The 17,557-nt window shown below is 38.5% G+C and overlaps 1 protein-coding gene across 1 annotated transcript in view; it reads left to right on the top strand.

The window, feature by feature from the left end:
* The window catches only part of LOC125237360 (TRIO and F-actin-binding protein), a 48,877-nt gene extending 31,871 nt beyond the window's left edge, over positions 1–17,006 (top strand). The window contains exons 2-14 of the mRNA XM_048144364.1: positions 3,636–3,742; positions 4,612–4,757; positions 5,918–6,053; positions 7,025–7,138; positions 8,025–8,076; positions 8,463–8,614; positions 9,229–9,323; positions 10,755–10,903; positions 11,193–11,308; positions 13,519–13,646; positions 14,625–14,783; positions 15,261–15,476; positions 15,967–17,006. Of these exons, the coding sequence (XP_048000321.1) occupies positions 3,652–3,742; positions 4,612–4,757; positions 5,918–6,053; positions 7,025–7,138; positions 8,025–8,076; positions 8,463–8,614; positions 9,229–9,323; positions 10,755–10,903; positions 11,193–11,308; positions 13,519–13,646; positions 14,625–14,783; positions 15,261–15,476; positions 15,967–16,119 (1,707 nt within the window). The 5' untranslated portion in view covers positions 3,636–3,651 and the 3' untranslated portion in view covers positions 16,120–17,006. The remainder of the gene's footprint in view (positions 1–3,635; positions 3,743–4,611; positions 4,758–5,917; positions 6,054–7,024; positions 7,139–8,024; positions 8,077–8,462; positions 8,615–9,228; positions 9,324–10,754; positions 10,904–11,192; positions 11,309–13,518; positions 13,647–14,624; positions 14,784–15,260; positions 15,477–15,966) is intronic.
* Positions 17,007–17,557: the final 551 nt, after the last annotated feature.

The raw sequence follows: 17,557 nt of genomic DNA, 5'->3' as shown, positions 1-17,557 counted from the left end.
ATATGGACGCCTGCAACTCAAACAGTGTCACAAGCGCGTTGCCACCCTATTAGAAACTTGTACACTCCCTTTTGCTTTGTTAAGTACACAGCAAAAAGGAATGCACAAGTTCCAAGGAGGGTTCGGGTTGCCGACGACTCAAAGGACAATAGACGGAACAAGTTAGTTCCGTAAGTCCTCCCGTCATCAGCACACCGAACCCTCGTTGAGCTCTGGCAGACTTGCCCTTAATTATTATAAATAAAGTGTAAGAAAAAAATATGCTTGTTCAGATGGCGCCAGTTGGTTAGATGGCGAGATTAAGTATATGGATCAATTGTCAAAAGTGGAGAAATTGTCGAGAGATGGCAGTAAAAGCACTGTGACTAGACGCATAGCTGGGCATTAACTCGTTAATCCGTTAATCGTTAATTAACGAAGTTAACATTTCGATTAACGGATTAACTTTTAAGTTAACTTTAAAAAATGTTAACGGATTTGTTAACTTCCGTTAAATTTATCCTAGTCCGTTAATCGTTAATCTAGCATGGCAGGCGCCAGCGGCGCAGTGAAAAACACGTTGTGAACGCTACTGAAAAAACCCGATGTCGATCGTTAAAAATACGAAATTATTAAGCTAGTATTGTTCTCTTTGCTTCGCTTTTTATCAACGTTGACTCAGTAAATCCTAGGTTTTTACCGTGGCGATTGTGTCAGGGCCCCTAATTGGAGCACAATTTATGACCACATTCAGTTCAAAACGATATTTGTGAGTGTACACTGGAAAACGTCCCACTTTGTTGATTGCTATAAAGCCACGTTGTCAGTATATTCATATAAATATACAAGTAAATCTTGCCTTAATGGTAACCGACAAAGTGGGATGTTTTAATAAACACACTCACATTTGTTAACATTTCGGGCTTTGACCTAGGCCTCCCTTTAGGGATGTTTTGAGAGGCTTTGCTGTACTGTACAGTAACATAATACAATATAGTGGATTATTGATGCAAGTAAAATTCAATTTTTATCACGTGTTAACGGATTATCGATTAACTTTAACTTCCGTTAGGTTTGCCCAAATGTATCGCTTTAACGATTAACGAAGTTAACTTTTTTATTAACTGATTAACGATTATCGAAGTTAACTATTTGATTAACGGTGCCCAGCTATGACTAGACGTTTTAGTACCTAATCCATTTTCTTTTGTAGGTTTTCCTTCTCGTAGAGTCGGAGTAGTCTGATTAAATTTCACAAAGAATTTGCAGTACCACAACGGAAACGCGTTAGAGCAGGTTATAGTTATTTGTTATACAAGGGGGCAAAGTTGTATTTTAACGCCGAGTGTGGAATTGAAAAACGAGCAAGTGAAAGGATTCTATAGTTGAACCACGAGCGAAGCGAGTGGTTCGAGATTAGAATCCTGAACTTGCGAGTTTTTTAACACACGAGAAGTAAAATACATTTGCACCCGAGTGTAACACAAAACTTTTCCCCTCACTACAGCGAGGAAACTACAACGCAAAAAAATGCGTTTATAACTGTTTCCAGAAGTTCCACAAGTAGTAAATCATCTTTATTACTAGATTCACCAACTTTTGTCAATTTTAAACCAGTTAATTTGACTTTATTCAAGGTCAAATTACTTTACCCACTAGTGGATAAAATGCGTTTTTACCCGCTGATATTTAAGGACAAAACACGTGTTTCCGAGCTAGTGAGGGGAAAAATTATTTGCAGGTTACTGCAGACTGAAAACCGTACACATGTTTAGAATTACCCCAAATAATTTCAACTAAGTAGGTAGATTATCATAAATGTATTTATAACATATAGTTCGCGTTCTAAATACACGCTCGCTAACTTTATGAAGATACGGCCAGCTGGAGTCATCTACAAGCTAATATGTAGTGTATTTCTATGAATATTAAGCTGTTATTACTATAGCTGGATATCATTAATAAGCGGGTCTTTCATCTGACCAGACATTGGGCCCTGTATTCTATCATATTCTATTTACATTTGTATTGACGACATTGACGTGCGTAACATGTGTCTTTGTATGAAATTGTACTCGTATAATTAGTAAAATTATAGATTAAATATAAGAAGATCATACCGTCCCATACATCAAAATGCGACCGCCTAAGAACGCGCATACACTACACCACACATAGATGGCGCTACAAAAAATATCTTGTAGCTTCTTTTTTGTAGATTATACTTGTAGATGGCGTTAAGTGTCACTTTTGACATAGATTGGCTCGAAAGTGACACTTAACGCCAATCTACAAATATTCGATGGCAACAAGGCATTTTTTGTAGCGCCATCTATGTGTGGTGTAGTGTATGCGCGTTCTTAGGCGGTCGCATTTTAATATATGGGATAGTATGATCTTCTTATATTTAATCTATGGTAAAATCTACGAATAAATTGTGGGTGTCACATAAGTGACCTTAAATCCTTATTGAAAACTGAAATTCTAATCTGTCGTAGAACTTCGTCTTCTTTAGTCGTTCCCTCCATGCTGAGGATCGTGACATCGTGTCATTCTGTTGAAGACTAGATCCCTCCATACTCCATTAGGCATCTGATCCTCGCCAAGCGCATGGCCTCGTGCAAGTCGGAGAACTTACCTACGCAGTAAGGTGCACTAGGGTAATTACGAAAGTCATCTAATTTCGAAAGTTGCACAAAAATCACCATCATTTAAGATTCCCCTTTCGGAATTTATTACCAGAACATTTTTGTCATTCGGAATTACCTTAATGCAACTATTTATTAATCTATGGTAGAACTCCGAGCGTTAGTACTCGTAAAGTGTCCTAATATTTACTCCTTGTAGTACACACTTGATTTCACTTGAATTAACATGCTTAGTATAGTAGGTACGCATTATTCATTGCGGGAAACAATATAAATCTATGTCGGTATACTGTTCCATGTACACGGTATACCTACTGTTCTTATCATAAAATTTATTGCTTCGTGTAAGTGTGAACACCGACACCTCAAATTACCCATAGGTGTGAGGTGTGAAAGAACAGAGGCAGTTACGTAATACACACACACACACACACACATACTAGTAAACAATTCACACATAACTTGTGAATGAGACGGGCACGATTCTTTAGCAAATTATGTAAATTTGGATACGGCAATAGGTATGTTTAGAGCAATTTGTTACAGGTTTAGATATAGTTTCTACTGTCTTTAGTTATATTAAATTACAAACGTAATTAGCAATTTGCCCATTTCTTTCAAGTAGGTAGGAACTGAATGCATACCTCTAGGTACATATTTATCGAGGTTCGAATTTATAATTGCTTGCACGATTTTAAGGTATATGGCAACATTGGGAGTCAAAATAGTCCGCGATTTTTTTGGAAGAGGCTGGGTAAAATAGGTAGGATATGCTAAATTAATACTACTGGGAAGGACTTAAGTTCATTTCACGCTTTAACTCAATGCATAATAATGCATAGTGATGTATACATATGCATCATGCATTTTTGCCTTTATTGACAGCATGTCAAAATTCAAATTTGAATAAATCTTTGTCAAGGTCATGCATTTAAGGGTTAAGCCTTTTCAACGTGGAAGGAGTTTTAGTAAATTAATGTTATTAACAATATGTTTGTTTATTTGCAGATAAACTGGCGACAAGATGACGACGAAGTCTTACAGCAAGCACAAGGAGTTCAAAGAGTTCTCCAGCAGCAGCAGCGGCAATGCGCCCTTCGCGGGGGAACAATTCGGTTAGTAAACTATTAGTACATTACGGTACGAGTGCGGAGTGTGGGTGTTTATGAACGGACAAGAGGGGGCAAAATAGAAATACAAAAATCTGTCAAGGTGGTCATGCAAACGAGTCAGGAACTGCAGGCAGGATAACTTCATCACGGAAGCACAACCGTTTTTGCACATGTCTTATAACAGTCTGTCAGGTGTCAACAACTAATTAGAGGGCCGCGCGGGCGGGGCGAAAGGGGAAACATATCTTTTAAATATATATGGTTAGGTAGGTAGAATTATAGGTAGAATTTTGAACAGAGGGAAACGATTGACGATAAATTAAAACACGGCCGAAGGGATTTCACTAAAATAGTCACAAATGCAGCATATAGTGATTGGTTACTAACGCCATCTGTTGATGAATTCGCAAATCAAATTATCATTTTATTTAAATACAACGTTAGCAACGCCATCTATTGAACAGGCGGTTATCACTATTGTAAACCTTAAAAAATTGTGCCTTTCGAATGTATTGCAAAACATCTTGTAAATAGAATTTTAATTATTTATTTATTTTCTTGAGCACCCATTGGGTGTCGTAGAAGGCGACTGTGGGATATGATATGGGTTCAATTGTGGCGTTGGCGAGAGGCTGGCATCCTCTCACTGCAATGTCACAGTTTCGTTTTCTTTCAACCCCTTATCTGCCAAGAGTAGCACTGAAACTTGAGTAGGTTCATGTGCTCTGCCCACCCCTTTATGGGATACAGACATGATCGTATGTATGTCTTATGTATTTTCTTGAGTACGGAACCGATTGATATTAAGTAAGATAGATCATTTTCCTTCGACATTCATGAAATTAAGACATTTTGACTTTATTTTTCCGCAGACATGTTGAAATCCGAACTGATCCCGGCGAACAGCAAGCTCAAGAACGTCGGCAACGGCGGCGGCCACCGGGAGTACCACTACGAGTACCGCGAGGAGAAGCTGCCGCACGGGAAGTACGACCGCAAAGATCTCCACACGGTCGAGGTGAGCATATATATCTGAACAGCATGTAGCATAGCGGCCATTGTGGATATAACTAGCACCAACGATATATACCGGGGCTAACAATATACAAAAAAGTGTACCTCCGAAATGGCCCACAATTCATGGATATTACTAGATGGCGCTGTTTCACAGCCTAGAAGTAGCAAAAATCATATTTTCACCAATATTTTTAATTTGTTTTAAGAACAGCACATGAACGACACCTTAACTACCAAGGAGGTTGATAGAATTTGTGAAATCTGTCCTTTTGTTACAATACTTAGTTATTTGTTTTACAAGGGGGCAAAGTTGTTGTTTAACCGCACTTGCCAATATTGAAGCCCGAGCAAGCGAAAGATTCCAACCGCGAGTGTAGCGAGTGGTTCAAGAAGTGGAATCCTGAGCGTTGCGAGGGTTTCAAGGCACGAAGGTTAAACAAACTTTGCCGTCGAGTGAAATACAAAATTTTTCACCTCACCAACACACGAACAAAATAATGATTATAAAACATTAAAGTAAATCAAATATATCAATTTGTTCAATATTTATAATTCAAAATCATCATTTATAGGTAATTTCTACCAGCCAGCTCAAGATATTAAGTTAAAATTTGTATGAAATTACTTTGCACTCTTGTGGATAAAATGCAATTGTGCTATCTGTTTTTGAATAGCAAAGTAAGCCATTATCAGTTGGTGTGGTGAAAATTATTTTTTGCATTTTGTATAGTTACTAATATTAGCCGAAAAACTAGCCTTCCTCAAGAATTCGGCCGTATTTTTCCTTTCCCACCTTTCTGTAAGCTGCATAGATCAGCCAGCCAGGTGGTTAACAGTTTTCTGTTGTTCTTTGAATTCTTAAATCTTTTGTCGTTCCACAATAAATGGAGCGTGTGAAAGACGATATGAGAAAGAACGAAGTGAGAGCTGAGATGACGAAAGATATAGAAGAATGGACAAAATGGATGGATGGAATGGATGGAAGACATGTTGCACCGACCCCACACAACGTGGGATAAAGGTAGGAAGAAGAAGATTATCGTTTCACCTCCATTTCGCAATCCCCACTAGATATCTTACGACCTCGTTGTCCAGAGATTTTTGTGCTGTAGGTATTAATAAATGCCTGTTTAACTAATGATCTTTAATTTTACTTTTCAGGAGTACACAGTACCACCGAAAACGCTGCCGAAGTCAGAAGCCAGCTACTACTACGAGCGTGAGGAACGTGACCTTCCCGCCATTACCTCAGGCACCAGGACATACAACTATGAGTCCAACACCAGTTCCACGCCAGGTAAATAAACCCTTATTCTTACAAAAATGAATATTATGTAATCCATACTAATATTATAAATGGGAAAGTGTGTGTGTCTGTTTGTTTGTCCGTATTTCACGGCAAAACGGAGCGAGGAATTGACGTGATTTTGAGGTGGAGATAGTTGAAGGGATGGAGAGTGACATAGGCTACTTTTTGTCTCTTTCTAAAGCGTGCAAAGCCGCGGGCAAAAACTAGTATTTAATATTGTATTGATGTAAAAATTTTGTTGACATGTAAAACTATGTTTTATAAAGGAATAAATGATTGAATGAATGAATGACATAAGCACAGGAAATCTACGTCGAGACTGTCGAACCCTCACGCCTTCTTTACCCTTCTGCAACGTTGCGTAATGCGTCCCTACAGGAAAGGAAGTCTTGACCATTCATAATAGGCGGAGTGTATGTCCCCAAAACCAATGCCAAAATGAAAAGGGGCGATAGGACATCTCGTTAGCTATCACATTAAGCAAATTTGACCTTTATGAAAATGTCACGATTTTCGAGCTATAGAGAGGTGATACCCTCAGTTCTTACTGATTTTACAATTATTGTTTGTTTGTGTGACAAATTAAAACCGAAATAAATTACACATATGAAAGAAAAAGTTACCAAGGCCTCCAGTGCCTGAGGCTGGAATCGAACCAGCGTACCTGCAATTGCGGCAGATGCCTGTTTCCGCTCGGCCACCCAGGTCACAGCTGCTGAGGTCGAAATTATTTCTCATATGAGTAATCTATACAAGGACTCGTAGCGCCCTTATTTCGGTTTCAATTCATATGTATAGTGGTGTGACTATTTTAAGATAGCACAAGTTGAAATATTTTCAATTGAATATATTTTGACTTGTGTTAATTAGAATTGGTTTGTGTGACAGTTTTGTTCCTATCAGCTTCGTTACCAGTTTATGATTTGCTAACGATTCAAACCCTGAAACGATATTTGCAGGTTACTCCAAAGTGAAGAGCAGCAAGGTGACCAAAGACCTGTCGCACAACGTGGAAGAGCTGGACTCCCTTCTCGACGACCTGCAAAAAGACCAGGAGCGACAGCTGTACAAGAGTGAGTTTCAGATGTAGAGAGAAAAGCTTTTCCTTCGGAAACGTCGTACGAACGTATCACTGTCATGTTATTTCAGTCACTCTCAGTACAAGACGTATTGACACTGCCTGAACCAGCATGACACGAACGCCGAAGGAATAGTTATTTGAACCAGCATGACAAATAGAACGAACGTTTGACGTCTTAGCGACAGAAAATACGTTTAGTTATAAAATTGCGCTGCGAATACAGCTGCGTTCGTGACCAACAAAATGGTCCCGACGGAAGACCATTTGCATTTTATGCTAGTCGGGAATTTCGTGGTAACTTATATGTTTAATTTCTTTTATTTGCTGGCTTGTGTATTTTGTAGTTATCACGAATAAATAATTGATTGATTGATTGATAACACACGAGAAGTAAAATACATTTGCACCCGAGTGTAACACAAAACTTTTCCCCTCACTATAGCGAGGAAACTACAACGCAAAAAATGCGTTTATCACTGCTTCCAGTAGTTCCATCATCTTTATTACTTGATTCACCTACTTTTATCAATTTTAAAGCAGTTAATTAGACTTTATTCAAGGTCAAATTACTTTACCCACTAGTGGATAAAATGCGTTTTTACCCGCTGGTATTAAAGGACAAAACACGTGTTTCTGAGCTAGTGAGGGGAAAAATCTTTTTGCACTGCATCTGTAAACCATTTATTGTCATATCTAGTGATATTCAATGTTTCAAACCAAGACACGATATATCTATAATTAATTTTTTCATTGCACATGACTGGCAATCTTAGCTCAAGGGCTAAATTAACAGATTCTATTTTACGGATTTTAATATCTTGAAAATGAACACTCAATATATGTTGCGTCAATAACTTTAAATCTGTTTTGTTTTACAGGTGGCTACACTTCAGACACAGCTGAGAGCACATCATTCGACTACAAGCGCGGGTAATTAATTAATATCAGAATTATTTCTTATTTTGTTATTAAATATTATTAGTTTTAGAATGGCTCACTAGATGGCGCCGTCTGTTATATTAAGACAACGACATTATATGCATAATGCGCTAGATGGCGCTGTTTATTAAACAAATGTTTATTGTTCATGTGATGCATTTTCGCACGACTAATGTCAAAATTTAAAGATTTAAGACTTTTATTGAACATAATAACATACATTTAGTAATAAAATTGTTCGTAATCAGCTGCATTGGTATAAACTGTGTCGCAGCTATTTATGCCCACCTCGGAAATATTATTACGAATATTGAATATACGGTACATGTAACTCAAATTACAGTTTTTACTTACTAATATAATGTCTACATTTCCAGCACCCCAGCAAAGGCTCCATCCAGCGGGTACTCCACCCTGAAGCGAGACGAACGCGTGGAGACATCCTCGTGGGGTTCTAGTCCTCCACCTCCCCCCACCACCACTCGGGCCGCGGAGATCAGGCAGGAACTGTACCGGGAGGAGAAAACAGGTACGAACATCATTTAGAGACTCCTGGTACGGTACAGTGTTCAAGGTCCATCGAGGCATTCTTCATCTCAAAATTATTGTCAATACCTGGGCTTCAAGGCCCGCGACTTATAGGCTTAGCGAGAAATCTGGCCCTGGTTACAATCCCATGGTTTATCTTTCTTTCACCATCGAATAGTGGTAAAAGGAGGATTTAGGATAGGAGGGTATATGGCAGAGCCTGTAGACTTTACTGCGGCAAACTCTGTAGACTTTACGATGTCTCTTAAATTTTGTCACTGTCAATTAGCATCACAGCTCGCTACCATCTAAGAATGTATTACTTACTAGCTTTTCTCCGCGGCTTCACTCGCGTTAAATTCTAAAATTGCGGAATGTTCGATAACCCCCCCCCCCCCCCCCCCCCCATTTTAGGGAAGTGGGGGGTTAGAAAGAGACAAAAAGTAGCCTATGTCACTCTCCATCCCTTCAACTATTTCCACTTAAAACATCACGTCAATTTGTCGCTCCGTTTTGCCGTAAAAGACGGACAAACAAACAGACACACACATTTTCCCATTTATAATATTAGTATGGATTTAACTTACGACTACAAGTCTGACTTTGCATTCACAGAGTCCCGCGTGATACCGCAGGTGGTGCCCGCGCCGGTGCTGGCGCCCATTCAGAGCTGCACGCACTGCCACCATCAGTCCAGCTCCACAGGAACTGTAAGTGCATACACACTTTACCCACTGTATAAGCTACTTGACCCTTTTTAGGGTTCCGTAGTCAACTAGGAACCCTTATAGTTTCGCCATGTCTGTCTGTCCGTCCGTCCGCGGATAATCTCTGTAACCGTTAGCACTAGAAAGCTGAAATTTGGTACCAATATATCAATCACGCCAACAAAGTGCAAAAATAAAAAATGGACAAAAATGTTTTATTAGGGTACCCCCCCCCCTACATGTAAAGTGGGGGCTGATATTTTTTTTCATTCCAACCCCAACGTGTGATATATTGTTGGATAGGTATTTAAAAATGAATAAGGGTTTATTAAGATCGTTTTTTGTTCATATTAATATTTTCGGAAATAATCGCTCCTAAAGGAAAAAAAAGTGCGTCCCCCCCCTAACTTTTGAACCATATGTTTAAAAAATATGAAAAAAATCACAAAAGTAGAATTTTGTAAATAATTTCTAGGAAAATTGTTTTGAACTTAATAGGTTCAGTAGTTTTTGAGAAAAATACGGAAAACTACGGAACCCTACACTGAGCGTGACCCGACACGCTCTTGGCCGGTTTTTTTTTAAAGTTTGTCTTATATTATTACTTACTGTCCAATTAACCGAAAAAAATATCACTATATTTTATTATGACTTATAAACCGCAAAAAATATTTTTAAAGAATACATGTCATCTATAGAATTTACGTAATCAGGCGAAAAAAACCACATCAGCCATGTCATCTATAGATTTTCTGTGATGACGTCACTAATGGCTGACAGTGTTTTCGTTGGCCAAAATTAAAAAAATAAATATTTACATTTTTGAATTAAAATACGTAGTCATCGTACGCATTTAATACCCAAAATCATTAAATATTGGTTGCTTATGTCAAATATTACAGAAGACAATCATTTATTGTGCCAAATTAGATATGAGTCTAGTAGCCTATTGAATAAATTCTTGTATTTTACTGCTTTGGGCATAGCAGTAAAACTTCGGAAAACCCTTGGTTTTTGCTGTGAAAGGCTTACAAAATGCCAACGTGAAGATTATTTCTAGGTCCCTGGTCATAAGAGGGTAGCCATATTATGACCAGGGACCTAGAAATAATCTATAATATATAAATGCAAAGTAGTATGAGCAACTGTGCAAAAACTGCAAAATATATCTAACAATCACTGACTCACTGCTATCTTATAGTCATGATGAGGATGACGAAAATTAATAACAATAATAACTTTCGGTATGAACGCTTCTAAACTCGTTCCAGTAGATGCCAATTTTTTAGGTATACCCGTTTTACCAGTTCAATATACTTATCCGTTGCTAACCAAGTCGAATAGAAGATATTATTTTAATTTGACTTAACCTTGAAGTGAGAGTTAAATTTAATAAGTTAACGAATGATTCGACATATCAACTTAACATTACAGCTATCTCGCTCCAGCACGCCCATGAACAAGGTGACGACAACAGTGAAGACGTACACATACGAAGTGCCCGCCGATCAAGACCCGACTACCGTGCCCATCCCCACCCACGACTCCCACACCTATGTCAGCGACACTGAGAACGTCCGCACGTGAGTTTACGCCATCTATTGTAACGCGAGGAAATAATTTTTCCTACTTTTTCATTAGATGTCGCTATAGGTCAATTATCATCTCTCTCTATGAGGCTAAGTGCGGAAATCGGAGCCTATAACCACATAACCATAGGTCAATTATCAATTATTAATTTTAGAGTCTTGACAACTTCTGAGTGCCTAGTTTTATAGAAAAATCTACTATTTCTCTTACCCTTCGTCACAGTTATCCTTCCTAGATTCAACATCCCTAAATAAATTAATAAATTGTATTGATTGTTTGTAGATTGAGCCGAACTACAACTGGTGTACCAGTAGCGCCATCTCCCGGCGGCTGTCAGTACTGCCAACACTGCAACACCAGCACCAGAGTGCGCCGTGATCAATATTCCGCCACTGATGGTATGTTACAACAATAAGAGTAAAACGCCATCTAGTTAATAACACACTGTAAATAGTTTAATGACCATTTTTGTAAAACCACTCTTGACAAATGAATCCACTCATGAATTCATTAATTCAACAACAATCATCATACAGCGCCCTCTGTAGTGAGCAACATCCTAGTAGTGCCATCACTGCCATCGTCTGGCAACAGCCAAGAGTACATACTTACTACACAACAGAGAACTAACGCACAGAAAGGACAATTTCGCTTGAAGAGATAAAGCCACGACCTTACACAAATTATTTCAGACACAATAATTACTCAAGTAGCTTATGTCTTCATTTGCTTTAGTTAGACACAATAATAAATTAGGTACTCAAGTAGCTTATGTCTTCCTTTGCTTCAGTTACTTGTACTGAGTAAAAAACATACAGTAACTAACTGGTGCATTCAATATAAGTATCAGCATACCGATTAAAATACCTTGCACCAAGACAACAACCCTTTTGATGACAAGCTAATGATGTGCAAGTTCCAAAAAAATCTTAAATTTTTTGGGAATTTAAATTTATGAAATGAAAAGTTTGGTTCACTATTATCTGGCAGAAAATTTTTACGCATATATTTGATTCGTATAATAATTCTTGGCAGAAGTCACGTTCGCAGATTTTTGTAATACCGAATCATCTGTTGTCATAATGTTGATGAGCATAATAGTCTTCTAGTCGAACAATACTTTTGCAGATAATATTTAGGCGGCATAAAGTTGCAATTTGCTATTTGATAGCGAGTTGGATGTGTTGGGGATGCAAGATACCTAACACTCCTCCTCGCTTCGCTCGTCGTCGTACCTAACGGTGACTCTAGGGCAGTTTTTCTTTTATGATAGCGTTTAATAATTCTGCTAATGTAATATTATGCTATAAGATTATTATGGTCCTTAAAATTATGCTAAATCAAAGTCGACCAAAGTAATGTTCTGTAAAACAATATTCTGCCAAATGTGTCTTATGTGTGGTAGTAATAATGCCAACTAAGTTTTATGAAAAATTACCATTCGACTGAAAGTGTTTCTGCGAAACATGTTATGCGAAGTGCGTTTCGGACTAAAATTATTCTACCAGATGAGGGTAACCCGAAAAGTTTCCATCCATACAATTGTCCATACAAAGTATGGAAAGTTTCCAAAATTTTCCAATGTGAAAATTTCATAATTTTGGAAACTTTCCGTCGGCACATCAGTATGACAAGCACGGCTAGTAGTACCATAAGGAGGTTTGAAGTCTTGTGATATTTCTTTATTTAAACATAAATTGTATATAGTCCTCACCGATTTCGGCGATGGCGACCTCAGCAACTATGGATTACGCCTGTTATGGGCTCTAAATATGGCTGACCAGGCCGAACTTCGTCTTAAAGACTCTTTGGCAAGTGCTACAATAGAGTTGGCCAGAGGTATTGTGTGTATATACGTAGGAGGGCTTCGGTCTGTCTTCGCGTTGCTGGCGTTTGGCATCTAAAGTATTGAGGCGGCTTTCCTCGAATACTTTGATATTCTTAAATATGGTTGATCGCCAAGATGACCTATTTGTAGCAAGCTCCTCCCAACGCTCAGGGTCAATGCTGCAAGCGTTCAGGTGCCGTTTGAGCACATCCTTATATCGCAGATGCTGACCGCCATGGTTCCGCTTGCCGTAATAAGGGATCATCCATTAATTACGTCACACATTAAGGGGGAGGGAGGGGGTCGACGAAGTGTGACAATCTGTGACAAGGGGGAGGGAGGTGTCCTAAATTTCGTGACGTCACATTTCAAAATCTATCATAATCTAAGTGTTAAAAGACGAACTTTAAACTGCTACTTTATGAAAACCTCATAAACATATACAAATACAGGATGTTCGGTAACCGGATGAAAAGCCATTCGTTTTATACATATTTGTCATTCGTTTTTGAAGTACCTATCAAGAGAGCCTTTATCTGCTGGTGTGGTGAAGAATAATTTAAGTACATAAATGGAAATAAGATTGATTTCAAACCGCTGTTTTCATTCAATAATTTCTACGTGTAAATTTGCAAAATATGTGACGTCACACTAGGGAAGGGGGAGTCTAACAAATGTGACTAGCTGTGACAAGGAGGGGGGGAGGGGTCAAAAATCATGTTTTTTAGTGTGACGTAATTTATGGATGATCCCTAAATAAATTGTACCTATATATTTCAGTGTCGGAGCACACGACAGAGCGTATGGTGTACCCGTCTCCAGCCAACGAAGTGAAGCTACTGCCGTCCAACCCCCCCGCTCCTGTCACCACACATCTGACGCCGGAGCGGAATGGACACGGCCCTTATGTAAGTTTAATATCCGACGTATATGTATTTACCCACTATACTAATGTAAATTGTAAGTTAACAGACCAGTTGCAGGATAGATCGTTGTGACTTTGACAAACCTTGTCTGCAAACAAACAATCCGTCTGTCTAATCGGGGAGTTGTTTGGAATATCGGATGTCAGTTGGAATCTAACGTGATTACAGGACAGATCGCCGTGACAATGTCAAACCTAGTCCGCAAACAAACAATCCGTCTGTCTAATCGGGGATGTTGTTTGGAATCTCGGATGTTAGTTGGAATCTAACGTGATTTTATAATATTTCTGACTTGCACATAGAAGATAATATTTAAGACGATTAATTCAAAATAAAGAGATAGTTTCTTACTGATTCTAGAAATGACGAGGTTTACGTACAAAAAGTGTAAGAACGTTGATGTCGTTAAAAGACACTGTCAATATTTTTTCTTCGTTTCTTCTGCCTGCTAAGCCGCGGTCCTGGGTTCGAATCCCGGTAAGGGCATTGATTTGTGCGATGAACAGAGATATTTGTTCCTGAATCATGGATGTTTTCTATGTTTATATCTATTTAAGCATGTATATCGTCGCTTAGCACCCATAGTACAAGCTTTGCTTAGTTTGGGGCTAAGTTGATCTGTGTAAGGCGTCCCCAATATATAATCCTACACCGGGGCAAACGACGCAACGGAGCCACGCAGTTACGTCATCGCCCAAATCAATTGTTTAGTTTTAAACTTTATTGTTTTTTTTTTTTTCATGTTCTTACATACTGTTTTTTTCTTTTATGTTATCTAAGTTTCGTGACGCATTGGTGTTACTGTAATGTCATGTAAACATGTTTTTACTAATAAATAAATAAATAATATATAAAATAATTATTATATTAATGTAATATTGTCTTCGGTTAGCGTGATAGTGATATATAGCTACTCTTGAAATAAAAGTATGGAAAAAACTAACTTGTCCTTCCTTCCAGGCTCCATCGACGTACAAGTACAGCGAGACGACGTACTCGCGGCACGACACCACGGAGCGCGCCTCCCCCTCCCCGTTCCCGCGCCCCGCCTCGCCCCCGCAGCGCGACCAGCAGCCCCCCAAGCGGCTCGACGACCTGCTGGCCGACTTCCCTGAAGCGGTAATGAATATTGATTCTATTCTTCTATCGCTACATTTTTAGAATGATATTTCCAAGTTACAGAAAGTTGAAGCAAATAAAAATTATCCAAATTTGACAAAAGAAATTACAATCTTACCATGTCGAACATTTATCATTTATACAATTTCCACAAAGCAGTGGCTTTTTATAATTAGCCGCGGTTTGCCAACTTTTTCTGTACTAAATAAGTATAAATTTTAACTTTTTGACAAGCAAAATACACTGCAATTGAAACCAGGTCCCATTGACCAATATGGTGGAAAATTTCGCTGTCTTGGTCTTGGTAGCTTAATTGGCAGAGTGCTGGAATATAGATCCAGTGGCCGAGATTTCAAATCTCACCCAATGCAGTACTTTTCCACTTTTATATTTAAATAAATATACTTCTCGAGGAACTAATAGGTACTACGAACCCGGCTCTACTGTAAAACCAACATTTTTTTTTTCATTTACCAGAGATTCCCAACAACCCAAACGGACGGCGTAGTACGCCGCAAGGTAGAAGTGACCCGCGAGTCCCACCAAGCCTCGTCCCCGCCGCCCACGCCCACTGCGAAGGCCCCAGCGGTGGGCAGCAAGAACGTCGCCGGCCCAGCGGTGTACTACCCGCCCGGACACACGCCGTTCGCCAAGAAGGATGCTCCTATTGCTTATACCGCTGGCGGAAGCGCTGTAAGTACAATATTGTTAAAAGTAAACAGTAATAAGTATTTTTCTAACTGGCTATTATGTCATGTCACTAAAAAGGCATATTGACGATACGTGGAAGCGTAATTTTGCACACAAGAAATGAAATAATTGTGCTGCTAAGTGGTCGATTGTACCTGCTGGTCTATTATCTGACTTCTTTTGTTTCCCCCATTATTTATTAGTCTCTATACGATGAGATGTCAATTGCTTTGCTTCTTTTGATAACAACAAACGAGCAAATTGATGCTGATGCTACCAACACAGTAACAGAACACTATAGAAACTTGCATCTCCTACCTGAGTATAGCCAATTATTCATACTTTTACAGAAGACGGTTTCCTTTAAGTGAATCCCTATTACGCCTTCCCTATTGGGCCTTAAAGGTTGCCCCTTGCTCTCTAGTGCCTCTCTCGGCCAGTTGGTAGGTCATCCCGCTTGAATTTGAAATATTTTTGTTTTTTTCACCAACAGTCAGCAGCGCAAGGCGGCGGCGCGTACGCATCGGGCCGCGGTATGTACGAGTACGAGAGCGGCGCGCGCAGCAAGGAAAAGCACTCTGAGAAGAAAACCGCCGTGCCTATCTGCCTGCCGCTCTGCTGCGCCATGCCTTGCGTCATCATGTAAAAACAAATATAGGCGTTGATTAGTCTAATGGTATCAAGATTCCAAGTGGAAATAAACTCTATTCGCCCAAAAATTAAATAAAAAATGCGAAGACCAAAGCAACTTTTACCTACGTTTCAAAAGAAGGCCTGGGTCTGTTTAAAGCTGCATCCAGTTTTTCCAAATATGACAGGTATTCGTAAAATTAGGCAATTTCTTCTAAAAAATATTTTCACATTTAGTATTTTGTATGTCAGACTGACCTTAAATATTATTTTGTGAAAAAATGAGTTGAATGATGTCATTTGGAATCTTGGATGTCATTTTTAATCGTGGATGCCATTTGGAATCTTAGTGTAAGTAAATGTCAACATTAAAAAAAATGGGGAATATTTTTGATGTCAAATGTCATCATGGATGTCATGTGAATTATGTCAACATTATAAGATTTTTTGTTGTATGAAAGTTGTATGTAATTGACAACATAGTATGTAAGTGCTAAAACATGACTTGCCGGATGTATTTAATGGATATAACAAAATTATCATAAAAATCTTAACTGCCATTGACTTTTAAAGTTTCCCAAAAAGGTGCTAAATTTTTTAAACGTCATTTTATATCGTAGTTTTATGTAATATAAATAAGTCTCTATACTTCTCAAGAAGATAGTATATGAGAACTTGCAAGTATAGTCAGAAATGTATAACTTAAAAAATACCTAACTTGCAAGTAACATAATAACATTGAATCTCAAGTCGATTTTTTATAAATAGAATATTGAATATACCTAAACTCGAAACAATGCGACTAACAAAAGTGCCATTACTGATATTTTAAATATAAGTGTCAATTACAAATGTTGTATAAATGAAGTGTAATTTTATTATTAATAAATTTTATTAACGAAATTAGTTTTCTTACTCAGCCTAAAATCCTAAAATAATTCAGTAGGTAGGTCTGGTAGGTATTTTGTGACTTTTCAATATCATAGCAGCAGTTGGCAATGAATGAGGAGGCACACTGAGATTTTATCCCGCCAGGCGGCGCCTGTCTAGGCATGTCACTGTCATTCATATGAGAGAGAAAAAAATATCTTCTCGCTCTCACGTATGAAATTCTTTATCTGTGCAATGGACTTATTAGGTGGCGACATCTGTCGTAACCTTTGAGTGTGTGTCTCCTCATTACCTACTTACTACTACTTACATGTGAAATAATGTAACTATCTCGAAGACGGGAAATAAAACAATATATCGTAATAAAAACACATATATTTTGCTTTTGTTTACCAAAACGGAGCTCGTCCAGCAAGGCATTCAGCGGGTTATACGACCGCGCGCGGCGGCTCTAAGGCCAACTATACAGGGCGCAGTGAATCTGTCTTACATACTATTAACAAAACGATTATTTTAAACCTCATTCCTGAGCAGTAGTAAGGTTAACTGACAATAGTGTACAG

This window comes from Leguminivora glycinivorella, chromosome 21 (genome assembly GCF_023078275.1).
Source record: "Leguminivora glycinivorella isolate SPB_JAAS2020 chromosome 21, LegGlyc_1.1, whole genome shotgun sequence".
Classification (NCBI taxonomy): domain Eukaryota; kingdom Metazoa; phylum Arthropoda; class Insecta; order Lepidoptera; family Tortricidae; genus Leguminivora; species Leguminivora glycinivorella.
Note: the sequence above shows the minus strand (reverse complement) of the source record. Positions and strands in the feature narration are given on the sequence as shown.